The sequence below is a fragment of the Cinclus cinclus genome, chromosome 3 (assembly GCF_963662255.1).
Source record: "Cinclus cinclus chromosome 3, bCinCin1.1, whole genome shotgun sequence".
In the NCBI taxonomy this organism is placed as follows: Eukaryota; Metazoa; Chordata; class Aves; order Passeriformes; family Cinclidae; genus Cinclus; species Cinclus cinclus.
Window position 1 is genome coordinate 23,531,380 of NC_085048.1, and position 12,885 is coordinate 23,544,264.

Below are 12,885 nucleotides of genomic sequence, written 5' to 3' on the forward strand. Positions count from 1 at the left end.
TGACTGAGAAAAAGAAGATAAATGAAATTTCCTGATAGAATAATTTAATTAGAGAAGTCTAGAAGATGTTATTTTTAAATGGATTACAGAAAGGTGGATTTTCCTATCATGGCATGTTCTACCAGATTTAATTGTTCTTTCTGATGAGACTTTGCTAATGTACTTAAGTGTGCATCTAGCAATAGTGCCTTCATGAAAATTCAAGGGGAGCATGGAGAGGAGCAGGCCAAGTTGGAGGCAGAAACATTAGGCCTGCCTCAAGTCAGCTAGAGTGTTAAACGTCAGGCAGTGCATATAGGAGTGACATAAAATAAAGACTTAATTCTCTGGATAATCTAGATTAAAGATTGTAAAATGGTAATTTGCAGACAGACATTGTTCGTTCTTGTATTCACAAGTTTGCTTGGGTTTCGGTTTCTATTTTATTGAGAATGTAAGATGGCATGACAATGAAGTTCCTGAAGAATTAATCTGGAATAAATCTGGAATTTGGCTGTTAAGACACTTTCTCTCATCCCCAGCTTCATAGGTAGAATACTAGTTTTTACATTTTTTGCCCTCTTACTTCTCTGACTAAAAGTACTTCTGTTATTCTTGAGGTCCAAGGTGGAAATTCTTATAAAAATATCTCTATTAACTCTTCTGTTTAACTTCTTGACTGGCATGCATAAGTAAAAGGGTAGAATACATAAATTTCTTGTCAAACCTGGACTCTTCCACTTAATTCACCTGGAACTATTGTTCCCTTCAAGTCTGGTCTTCTGGCTTTCCCCTTTCCCCCTCCTTCTTTTTTCCTCCTGTTTCAAATTTACATCTGTTCTTGCTGCTTGCTGCAGCTAAGGAGGATAGTCTGTTGAATTACCTCATGCTATCTGGTCAAACACTCAGCTTGTTCTTATGTCCCTGCTGAGTTTTCTTTCAAGTAACATGTCTAATATGTATGTAGGCATGAAATGCTGTTTGTGAGGTCTTTTTTCCCTGCTGCTCTTGTTGTTTGGAAAATGGATGTTTCCAGAAGCAGTGAGGAGGAGAAATGAGATGTCTCTTCAGTTTCTTTTTAATTATTCAGTAAGGGATTTACTTGAGAAAATGCAACCCGAGCCTGCTGGTGAATTTTCCTTAAAGCTTTAAAGACAGGTCTTAAAAGAGCTTTATCTCTTGTGTGTTGTATATCCTCAGCCTCAGAGCCTGAAGAAGAAAATGTTACAACCTGTTCAAGAGCCACTTAATCTCAAGAGATTTAGCAAGAACCCCATGACTCCTGTCACACTGTGCCCCAAAAATTGTAGTACTTCATCAAAAACGGTCAATGACTTCTGACTTCAGGGCTAGTGGCAAAGCATGGTTTTAAAGAAAGGGAAACCCGTCTGATCATTGTGAATGTCATGATCTCAGTATGGAAATGGAGGGAGGGGATGAGTAGCCTTCTTCCATCCCTTTCCCCTGCAGGATCAGACCCTTGGGAGCTGCTTTTGGCTGCTTCTGGGAGGGGAGAGAGATATAGTGGGGACATCTGTGACACAGCAGCATGCTCAGCTGGGCTTTCCAGCTGGAGAGCCTGTCAAAAAGACAAATGCTTCCCACACAAAGTCCCTCTTGAAAGGTATTTGAGAAAGTGGGCAGTTTCCTTCCATGATTAGTAAGGGGAGGAGAGATGGAGAGCAGGGCTGGAAAACTGAGTTTTTCCAAGGGCAGGCTTCTCAGAGATCCCTCTGAGAGGTGGGTGGATGAGCCTCCCTGGAAGTGACAAGAGAACCTTTAGGCTCCTAAATCACTTGAGTATTGCAGTGTTTAATACTTCAGTGAACCTTTTGTATGTGTGGGTGTATGTGTAAATCCCGTAGTTGTTGATGGATGGATGAGACCTGGTTTGCTGCTGCTTATATTTCCTGAGGGACAATGCTGCATGGATTCACAGTCTTTGAGTCTAGAATGGGCTTTCTTGGCTATAAATTCTGTGTAAACTAATCAACTGCTGAATTACTACTAGTCACTAAGCAGTTAAAGGTGTTCTGTCTTATGTAAAAGTTCTGTTTTCTTGGTGGACTTTTTACTATGACCAGGTAAATCAGATCTGTTCAGCTGACTTTGGCTGAGGTGTATGCAGTGTGCCAGCTCCAGTGCTCCTAACACAAAGTGCTCTGTGCTGCCTTGGAAAATATGACTTCATCCAATAGTTGCTCCCTGAAAGACTCTTGAGCGTGGTAAACTCTTCCCTCAGGAATGTGGTGCATCTCTCTTATCTGAGACTTAGCAAAGTTCTTGCAAAATTCCTTTTTACTTTTACTCTTTTACTTAGGAGTTACTGGTTGAGTAGCTCTGGTCTGGCAGCCTTGTCACAGCCTAGGAGTTTCCTGGCCATTGCTGTTGTGATATTGATTAGGTGTTGGAAATTATGTTCAATATTGCAGGATGTCTAAAAGATGCTGGCTTACTGTAGCCTTTGTATAGATGTAATATTATCAGTTCTTGAAATTTAATATAGAATTCTAGAAAAATGTGTGATACAAAAATTGTATCAGTTCCCTCCCAGCTATTAGAGGAGGGAAAGTGGGGGAGTGATGTAACTGTTATAAAAATCTTCCCCTTCCCCCCCCCCCCCCAAAAGAAAGGGGGGTGGTAAGAAAGGATTATCATCAAGCAGAAGGATTTTTAGAAGTAATTTCCTCATCTAAACAGTACAGAATTCCCTAGTGTCAAACTTACTTCTAAAGTTACTTGTACAGGGCTTGCTAAATTGTCAGCAAATTCTTTTAACTGTTAACAATAAACATCTGAAGAGGTGTTTTGAATGGAGAAGGGCACACATGCCCTCTTGTATACATGACTGCTAAGCTTGATTTTGATCCACTGGTGCTGCCACAACTTCTTTTCTGCTGTCAGTGTATCTGTACTGTCAAACGTCACAGGGCTTATGTTTGGTTTATGACTTTATTATTAGCAGTGCTGCACAATCTGCATGCCAGAACATCTGGGGCATCATGTAAGTGCAAAGCATTCGTCAGAGTATAGCATTAGAAGAATCCTACATATTTAAGTAGGATTTGAGCTGGTTAGCCAGCAGTGGCAAGAAAAGTATTCAACCTTACTGTTGCTGATATTGACAGGTTTGTACATGTTAATATCTGTAACAAAATTGAGTAGTCAATACTAGTGGTGAAAGGTTCTTAATCTGTCAAGAGACACAAGGACTTCTTTATATATTTTAATATCCTCTGCCGCATTACAATAGATTGTCAGTGATTTTATTATGTACCATTATCTTCTCTGCTACAGTTGTCACTCCATTTTTGTCATATAGTAAAATGTGCCTCTTCTTTTCTCTTCTGAATTCATTTATTCAATGCAATGTTTCACTAGTCTTCACATGTAGTAATGAAGTATCTTTTCATAACTTGTGTTTTGCTTGGGAAATCTTTGTAAGGTGCTTGGCAATGAAAATGAGTTACATTTCAACCCTTTTGAATTCAGTAAATGTATAATGATCCTCACTTCGGAGAGCTGCACTGAATTTTTGTCCATCCTTTGTCCAGATAGGCAGAGGAGAGAAATGAATAGTGAAAAAGTATCAAGTGAGGGGGAGGAAAATGCACTTAATAGAATCAGAGAATGGGTAATACTAGAAAGGATCACAATGGGTCATTGATCCAGCTTCCCTGCTCAAGCAGGATTGTGCTAGACCACATTGCACAGGATTGTGTTCAGCTAATTCTTGAATATCTCCAGGGGGAAGACTCCACAGCCTCTCTGGGCACTCTGTTTCAGTGCTTGGTCACCTGCACAGTAAAAATGTTTTTCCTTGTAGTCAGGTGGAACTTTCTGTGCATCAGTTTCCATCTGTTGCCTTTTGTCCTATTGCTTGGCACCACCAAGAAGAGCCTAGAAATATCCTCTTGGCACCCTCCCTTCAGATACTGATAGCATTGATGAGTTCCCTTTTCAATTGTCTCTTCTTGAGGTGAACCAGCCCAGCTCCCCCCAGCCTTCATTTGTAAGAGAGGTGCTCCTGTCCCCTAATTATCTTTGTTGCCCTGTGTTGGGTCTGTTTCAGGAGCTCCCTGTCTTGTACTGGGGAGCCCAGAATGTGACACAGCTCTCCAGGTGTGGACTCACAGCTCAGTGAGTTCTCTGTCTACCTCACTGCCCATTCATTCAGTCTGCACCTCCTGAGTTTGCCTACAAGGTTATTGTGGAAGACAGTGTCAAAAGCCTTGCTCAAGTCCAAAGAGACAATATCCCTTGCTCTCCCCTCATCCATCCAGATAGTTATTTCATCGTAGAAGGTAATAAATTTGATCAGGTGTGAATCCATGCTGACTATTCCTGATCACCTTCTTGTCATCCATTTTGAGGGGTTAAGGTGAAGCTGGCAGGCCAGCAGTTCCTTGGGTCTTCCTTCTTGCCTTTTTTGTAGACTGGGCCGGCATTTGCTTTTGTCCAGTTGTCAGACATTTCTCTTCATCCCCATGACCTTTCAGAGATATTGGTGAGTGGCCTGGCTGTGTTATCCACCAGCTCCCTCAGCACATGTGAATGTGTACCAGCAGGGCCCATGGACTTGTGGAAGTCAAGTCTGCCTAGGTGGCCTCTAACCCAATCCCTCAACCATGGAAAAGTCTTCCTTCCAACATTGCTTTACCCCTGTCTCCTGGGTCAGAGATTGTGTGAAAAAAACCCACAAAATTGGAATTTGTCTTGTTTTCCCTGTGTCTGTTTGCATTTCTTATTGAAGAGTTTTGCTCATGTAGTGACTTCATAGTCTGGAAAGCACATTTTATTTCCAGAACAGATTCAGTAATTTGCAAATGCATTCAAATTACAAGCAGTGCCTATACTGTGTTTTTGCAAATGGCGTCTTAATATTGGAGTAATTTTTTCTTAGCTTGGATACTTGTTGGCTTTTACAGATAGTATCCAAGACTATTATAACAGAAAAAGCATGTCAAAATAGTTTTGCTGAGAGGGCATATTTTCTGGGATCTGTAGTATGTCATACAAAAGTACAAGATAAACTGTTTTGCAGTATGGCAGTGAAACCGTATTTTGGTGGAGGAAATCAGTAGCATGATTAGTTTTAGAAACTTCTGCATGAGGATTTATCTCCTGCTTTATATGTTGCATTATGTGTATATATTTTTTCCCCAAAACAAATTAGGATAGTTATTTTTACTTCAGCTTTACTTTTTGTTGTTTGCTTATTGGTTTGTTTTTAATCAGTGAGAATGATTGTTGTGCTAAAGCATCTATCTCTGTGTGAAAGGGTTGTGTGTGTACATAAATGCATTAGAAAATTTGTGCATGCTGACTTGGTTGCAAAGAAATAAGAATTCTCAGTACTCAGAAACTTTGAAATAGAGATGTCCCTTTCAGAACATTTCCAGCTAGTTCCCAGGGAAGAATAGCATGAAGACTAGATAGTGGATGGCACAATCTTCACTTGCTGTTGTTAGCCAAGTTCAGTGTCAGTATTTGTTGTTGCTGTAATGCAAGATAAAAGTTCCAGTGTCTATTTGACTAGATTTGGATCAGATTTCAGGAAGAAATTAACTGCTGTGAGGGTGATGAGGCACTCAAACAGGTTGCCCAGAGGAGATTTAGATGTCCCCCATTCCTGGAAGACTTCAATGCCAGATTTGATGGGGCTTTGAGCGACCTGGTCTAGTGGAAGGTGTCCCTGCCCATGGCAGGAGGTGGGACTTGGTGATGTTTTCCATCTCAAACCATTCTGTGATTTCGTACTGAGCTGGGAAGCATTCAGAATATATGGTGAGCTTACCTGGCAAGAGATGAACCTGGTGTCAGGTACTTTCCTCTTTTCTACCCTTCTTTCTGCATCACACCTCTTTTGAGGAGAAAATCTGAACAAAATACATAGGTAGCCATTTCTGGGTTACTCAGCTAGGTAGGAAAAGAACTAATTTCCATTTTTTAAAAAATGCATTTAGATCATACATGGCTGGTGATGTCAGTGGAAATAGCCAAAAACTTTGAAACAGAAGTCTGACCTTTACTTCAAGATTTGCTTTTTTTTTTTTAAATACTTTCAAAGTCAATCATTACAGATGAATTTCAGCATTCAAGGAAACAAAAATATTTGTTTAATTTTTGTTGGATCTCAGTGACAGTAAGCGGGTACTCAATCAGAAGACTCACAGCCTATTTGTGGATATTCAGTTTGCTGTAAGAATGTCAGAAGACAATTTTATTTCTAAGACTTACTGGACTTTAGTAGATAAATGTGCTGTATTGAAGTTCCTTGAGAAAAATCCACCTGTTTTCATGAACAAATAATTCTGTTTTCTTCTTGGCAATCTGAAGTGGTGTAGTAGCACTTACTTGTGACCTGTCACTGTGAGTATAATTTCAGAAATACATGGCTGTGGTGAAAGGGAGGATGTTTCTTCTCAGTGGGTGTATGTTACACGTGGAGAGACTTGCACGTTCTCGTCTTCCTTCCACTGTTTTCATTTTCTCTGTATTTATTCCATCACAGAATGTGAGCATGTATTGATAATTCACCAGAGGTTCAGATTATAATTGGCTCTTTAGGACAGCCCTAGCTCATGGGTTGTCAGATTCTTTTGATGGGGAGAGTTTGATAAAGATCATTCCAGGGACAGGTGAGTAGTAGGAAGATGAACATGGAGCAGGAGGGGAAAATGGGGTGTGAAAAAGCACAAAATGGGTCTGCTTCTGTAGTTCTGTAAGTGGACAGGGAACAGTCTTGCATGTTGAAATGTCTTGAAAGATACCAAGATAACTCCTTGCAGTTGCGAGTTACTTACTGTCATTATGCAATAATTTCAGGGCAGATGCAGTGCAGTTGCTCACAGTTTTTTCCTTTTTTTTTTCTTCTGCAGATATTCCTGAAATACCAGAAAGCATCTCATTCTGCAGAGCACTACAGGTAGCAGATTTCAGTGGCAATCCACTGACTAGGTAACTTCACCTTCTTCTTCTTAGTACGACATACCAGAACTGCAGTCTTGGTGTAAAAATTACAGTTTTAAATAAGACCTTAAAAATTGTGACCTAGACTCTGTGCAATATTGCCAGCTGTATCTCTGGCAGGGACTGCAGCAAAAGTGCAGATTTAAAAAGTGATGTGCATCTTTCTTTGGGTGGGCCAAACCAGAAAAATCTGATTTGGTAAAATCTGTTTGTCTATAAAATGATTTTCATTCCTTGTCTTAAATGCACAGAAAAATCCTGTTTATACTTGGGAAAGATACAGCAATGGGTAGAGCAAATGAATTGGCACAAACCCAGGGGCCTGATTTGGAATAGACTTTAGATCAGCTGCTGCAGATAATGGCTTTTACTAATGATTAAAGCTTGGACTAGCATTTCATCACCCTCCTGTCAATTGGGACACAGTGACATGCAGTAACATGAGGCAAAAATGCACTGTGCTTGTCGCTGGCTGCTGTGTCTGCTGCCAGCCTGTGTTCTGATGAGCTGAGGTTTGGAGGTTATGCACACTTTTAGTATGGAAGAGGAGTTTTGTTTACATTTCTCTGTTCAATTTGCTGAAGAATTTGGAGTTTTATCTAGTAAAGTGAGGGTGGAGATGACAAGGAAGAGGTGATTTGCTAGTTAAAGCCTTTGGATACTATTTGGAGAACTATTTCTTGAACCAGCCGTTGCCACAGAGCTCCTTTGTGATACTGAGCAAGTCACATAAGCCAGACTGTTCGCAGTGGGTGCTCACTGACCTGCTTTGCTTTATACTGAGATGGCCAGATACTTGCAGGGTTAGCTGGCTGGCTGGGCTGCTGCAGTGCTAACAAACAGGAGTCTGTAAGAGCTTAAGCCACTTCAGTGGTTTTACAAGCCTGCTTCTCCCACGTGTGCAGCTCAGATTCTTCAGAAGTGTGCTTTGAATATAGTCCGTAGTGTCTCCCAAGTTCTCTGAAAGTTACATTGCTGAGCATTAAAAGGACACTTGTGATCTTAATCCCCATGGCTCTGTAGTCTGTTTATATAGTGAGGATAATAATACCTCAGAAATCCAGCAAAGCAAACTGAGGCTGAATTGATGTTTAGGTACACAAGTGGTGAGGGTCACTGAGCAGCTTTTTTTTTAATAGGCATCAGTTGCACTGTGCAAAACTCAGATCTGTGTCCCGTGGTATTGAAATCAAAAGTGTCAGTAGTAGTGTTCCAGTTATCCTTGTTCATTCTGTGTGCTTAATAAGGCCTGAGGGCTGAGTAATGTGTTTCCTTACAGAGTACCTGTAATGCATGGCTACAGCTTCCTGGAATTCACAAGAGAATTTTTCAGTGGTGTTGAAACAGATCTCCTAAGTCTTTGTTGACAATTTAAGGGAATTCTAAAAATTCTTGATAAAGTGGCTCCAAAGCATATGCATGTCCTGGAAAACATCACTTCAAGCAGTTGAATAAGTTAGAAAGCACAGATTCCAGGAACTGTTTATGTATGGTTGCCAGGTACTTCTGTGGTGAGATCCAGAATTTCAGTTTTGCCTACTATATATTAGCATGAAAGTTTTTGCACTGATTTGCCCAGGCAAAGTGGGAAGGTCAGATAGTTATTTTTGTGTAATATTCTAGAACTTTTTTTTAGCCACTGATTCTCGTCCTTGTTTCCTCTGAGCCTAAAAGGCAGTCGGAGATCTTTGCAGTCAATGTCCTGTCACTAATACTGTTTGTTGCCTCATTGTCAGACTTAAATCACTGATGAAACTGAGCATCAAAGGTGGCTGGCAGACCATTTTTCCATCTGTTTCTAGATTATTTCAGGTTTATATATTATTTATGTCAGTTAAAAGCAGATGCATTTATTTATAGATATTTATACACATGTATAAATATTATAGCTATGGAATTCCACTGCCTGCGGTAGAGAGTATAGAATAATTCTAGTTGGAAGAGACCTACAATAATTATTGAGTTAACATCAGGGCTGAGCAAAAGACAAACCATTTAACTCCACTCTTAAACCTGGTAGAGTCTTAAATGGTAATGAGTGGTTCCAGTGGAGCTCACATTTTGAAGATATTGAGCATCTTCTGTTAATAAGGTCCAGAATATGAAGCAGTACAGTACAGAATTGATCACATGAAAAATCCCTCTTGCCCCACAGTGTAATTTGCCTTTTTCCTTCTCCCCGTCTCCCCTGGGCAGAGTTGTATTTCCCTGTTGGTGTGTCTCCATTTGGCAAGTTGCTTGCAAGTCATACCATGTGCCTTGAGCTGAGCATTGGGGAGCAGGAACCAAACCAAATGCTACAGCTTTATCTTAGGTTTCAGGCTCTGGGGGTCAAGCAGAAGTTGAATGACTGGGCCAGGAGCTTTTGCTTCTTTACCTAATTGGCCCCTTTACTTACCCTGTCTCCTGTGCAACTGCAAACTAAGCTGCTTGGGGTTGCTGGTGAGCAGCAAGTGGCACAGGAGCCCCTCAGTGTGGGGGAATGGGGAGCCACGCCTTGCAGAAGACCAGCTGCGTGATGGACCTAAAGGCTTTGAGAACCTGGAAGTGTTCTGCATATGACTGCATTTTATAGTGTAAGAAGGGGGGATTAACATGCTGTTGTGTTGTGAACCAGTAAATGTGAAATGCTGTAACAGCAGAACATTGTCTCCATAGTGAATGGCATGTTTCTTTTAAAAAGCAGCAGTTGAAGAGAAGACTAGCAGCTAATACGAAATGGCCTTGCTATAAGTGTGTATGTAGCTGGAGCCTAAATAAAAATAAAATTTAATCATTTTACCATTTGGTTATATACAGGAAAATAATTTAAAAGTTTGGGGTTTTTTTTTAATGTGATTGATTTTATTTTTCTGTTTTGTGAAAATGCTTTCAAGGTTCTCAAGCCCTGTAGCGTTTTGAAGTTGCAAATTTGGTGCAGGGAATAGAGTGGTATATCACCTATTCTTTGACACAAGATAAACATTAAAGAATCTAAATCATGGGGGATTTTTAATGATCCTTAAAATTTTATGAGTCACGCTGGAATCTGGGCATTCCTTCCTCTGTATGTATTTGCTAAATAAAGTCTTGCTCACATGAATGAGAATACCTCTGGAAGTCTTTGATTTGAATTAATATCTCCACAGGTTGCCCGAAAGCTTTCCTGAATTGCAGAATCTAACATGTCTTTCAGTAAATGATATCTCTCTGCAAGCACTACCTGAAAACATTGGGAAGTAAGTTCTTTGTACTTTATTACTTCAAATATTTTTCTTCTTTATTGTTGCACTTACTGTATGAGTGACTTGCATAATTGTATTTAATACACCTATATAATTATTTACAAGTCTACCCTTATTTTTTTCTATTCTTTCAAGTTGGAGGGACCTGTTTTAAAAAAAAACCTGAAACATAGCATTTTCACTTGACATTAGCAGGTTAATGTAAAACCTAAAGTGTGTATGTTTATAGTTTGACTCTCTTCTATAGGATTTAAAACAACTTGGAATTTTAGGTGCAGAATTAATTCGGTTTTTTTGTCATGCTGATCTGACCTTTTGCTTTCCTAAGTAGACCATTGATCCATTATTGTGAACATGTCAGATGGCTTGCAGCTTAGCTCAAAACCAGGCAATTGCTGGCACAAGAACAGATGGGTAAAAGCTGGCTGTGATCAGGATGGAAATTTAGAAGCTTCCTAACTAGCTATGGGAGCAGCCTCATTTTGCAAAACCCTTGAGTGGGAGCTGTGGAGATGAAAACTCACAGAACACCTCTTAGATGAAATTTTACGTGTTTTAAAGTTGTTTGTTCACTCTGGACGGTAGATTGGTGTTGCAAGGATAGACTTTCAAAGTGGAAACATGGAGAACAAGGTTTATATGTCTCCTTTTGAGTGAAATAAACATCCACAGTTGCAGATGGGAAGTCTCTTTCCCCATAGTGGAGAGTTTCTCCCAGTTTGAAGGAGTAGTAGTAGTAGTTCCATGTCTCCTCACTAAGATATATGAAAATCACTGTGCTGATTCAGCTCAAAAGCTCATCTAGCCCAGCTTCCTTCTGCCATTGCTGTAAGTAGATTCTTAGTGAGGGTTTAGAAGAATGGTATATGTGTGTTTCGAGTCTTTCCATCCCGTGACAGTTTCTGGTTCAGAGGATTTCCTGAGCTTTGGATTCTAGTTCATCTAATTGATAGCCCATAATGAATCTCTCTTTCATGTACTTGTCCAGTTTCTCCTTGAGCATGTATAGACATCTTCAGTATTCACCCCGGCAAATAGCCGTGCACAACTATTACCATTTTACTGGTTTGTTGTTCAGTAAAATCCACATGTTTCTAAATAGGAGTCCTGCAGAAAGGATCTTAATCATAAGAGTTCTGCAATGTAGTCAGGTTCAGACTGGCATTACTTTAGCCACTTCCCATCGGTATGAAAGCTCTCAGCTGGCACTGCGCCAGCAGCAACAGAGGTGGAAAATATCTTTTGAAACCTCCCGCAAGCACTAACAGGTACAGATAATGGGTGCCCAGTGACTAGGGCAGAATCTTACAAAAGAAATTGCATGGGCCAGGACTTTTGTGATATTCTTCATCCACTGTAAAAGTTCACAAAACTTTTCATGCGGCTTTTTTGGCGCTGGTGGCTAAGAGGAGGCCTGTTCAGGCTTTGCATTTACTGATAATCAAGGCAAAAAATTTTGGATCCTACCTGATTCTGAAAATAAATGCAAGAAACATGACAAGCGTGATTCCCAAAAGCATGTTGTAGATTCCTGCTTTGCAGACAGTAGCTGCAGGAAGGTTGTTCACTTCCCTGAGAGCTCACTGGCTGTGGTGGTGCTGGCTTCTTGTTCTTGTTCTGCCTCTCATTTGGTAGTGTGAGTGGTGATAGCCTCTGATTTGGAGCAGATGGCTGCAAACAAATATGGTTAAAATGGGGTACCAGAATCTGTGGAGATGTGGATATGTGGAGTTATACAAGAAAGAAAGGTAAAAATTTGCCTTGTACTAATCCTAAGCAGTTCATGGAAATATTGTGGTACTGTTTCAGCGCGAGCTCTTGCATAACAGAGCAATGCAACCCATCCTCTTTTAAAGTCAGTATCTGATCCTTGATATTCAAACTAAAAATCTGTCATCCTCACTTGTGTTACGAAGAGCCACAAGCTTGTCCTGGTGGTCTTGGTGAGTTCCCCTGGAGGGATAGACTTTTATTCGAGTCTGACAGGTCTGCTTTGATCTGGGAGGTGTTCCCACATTAGCTGTTTAGAACATGAATATTGTACTTTTACAAAAACACTTCAATCTTACTAGTAGAAATTTTTCATTGTCAGGTTTATATTTAAAGAAGCAGAGACAGATGTGTGAGGCTGTTGTTTTTGCCTCATCAGGTATTCAAAATAGGTGGGAATATGTTAGGAAGTCAGCTGGAAGCTTGGACTGAAAATGTATAGTTTCTAACTCAGAAGAATGATAGTGTTGCATGAGGGAAACTCAGAGGGTGTTCACCCAAAATGTAATTGTTCCTGAAGTCTGTTGAGGAATGAGAGAGATCCTGTCTGTTTCCAACTCAAAATTATTGGGAGGTCTTGTAGTGAACTGGAACTGCAACCTGAAGTCGTTATGGATCACTTCTGAGTGTGAATTTCACTGATTTTTTTAGTATTAGATTTATAAGTAAGAAATGTTTTTTTCTTTCAGCCTGGCTACCAACAGGTGCAACTTTCCTATTTTAGTTGGCAAAATTTTCATTATTTACTGAAATGAATTTGATGGTGCTGCCAGTCACCTTGTATTTGGTAAAAGCAGTGAAATACTCTGTGGCTTTTCCAAAGGCAAAGCCCACAAACTTGTACTTGTTCCCTCCTTTGTTCTTTTTCATGTGCTGGGACCCCATTCCCTCCGTCCTGGGAATTGAAAAGTAACGCTAATTTTGTTTTTCTGGCTGAGAA

At 40.2% G+C, this 12,885-nt stretch overlaps 1 protein-coding gene across 1 annotated transcript in view; it reads left to right on the forward strand.

Annotated features, from left to right (window-relative positions):
* Positions 1-12,885, forward strand: part of LRRC1 (leucine rich repeat containing 1) — a 68,521-nt gene that overhangs the window by 21,337 nt on the left and 34,299 nt on the right. The window contains exons 3-4 of the mRNA XM_062488543.1: positions 6,861-6,939; positions 10,080-10,169. Of these exons, the coding sequence (XP_062344527.1) occupies positions 6,861-6,939; positions 10,080-10,169 (169 nt within the window). The remainder of the gene's footprint in view (positions 1-6,860; positions 6,940-10,079; positions 10,170-12,885) is intronic.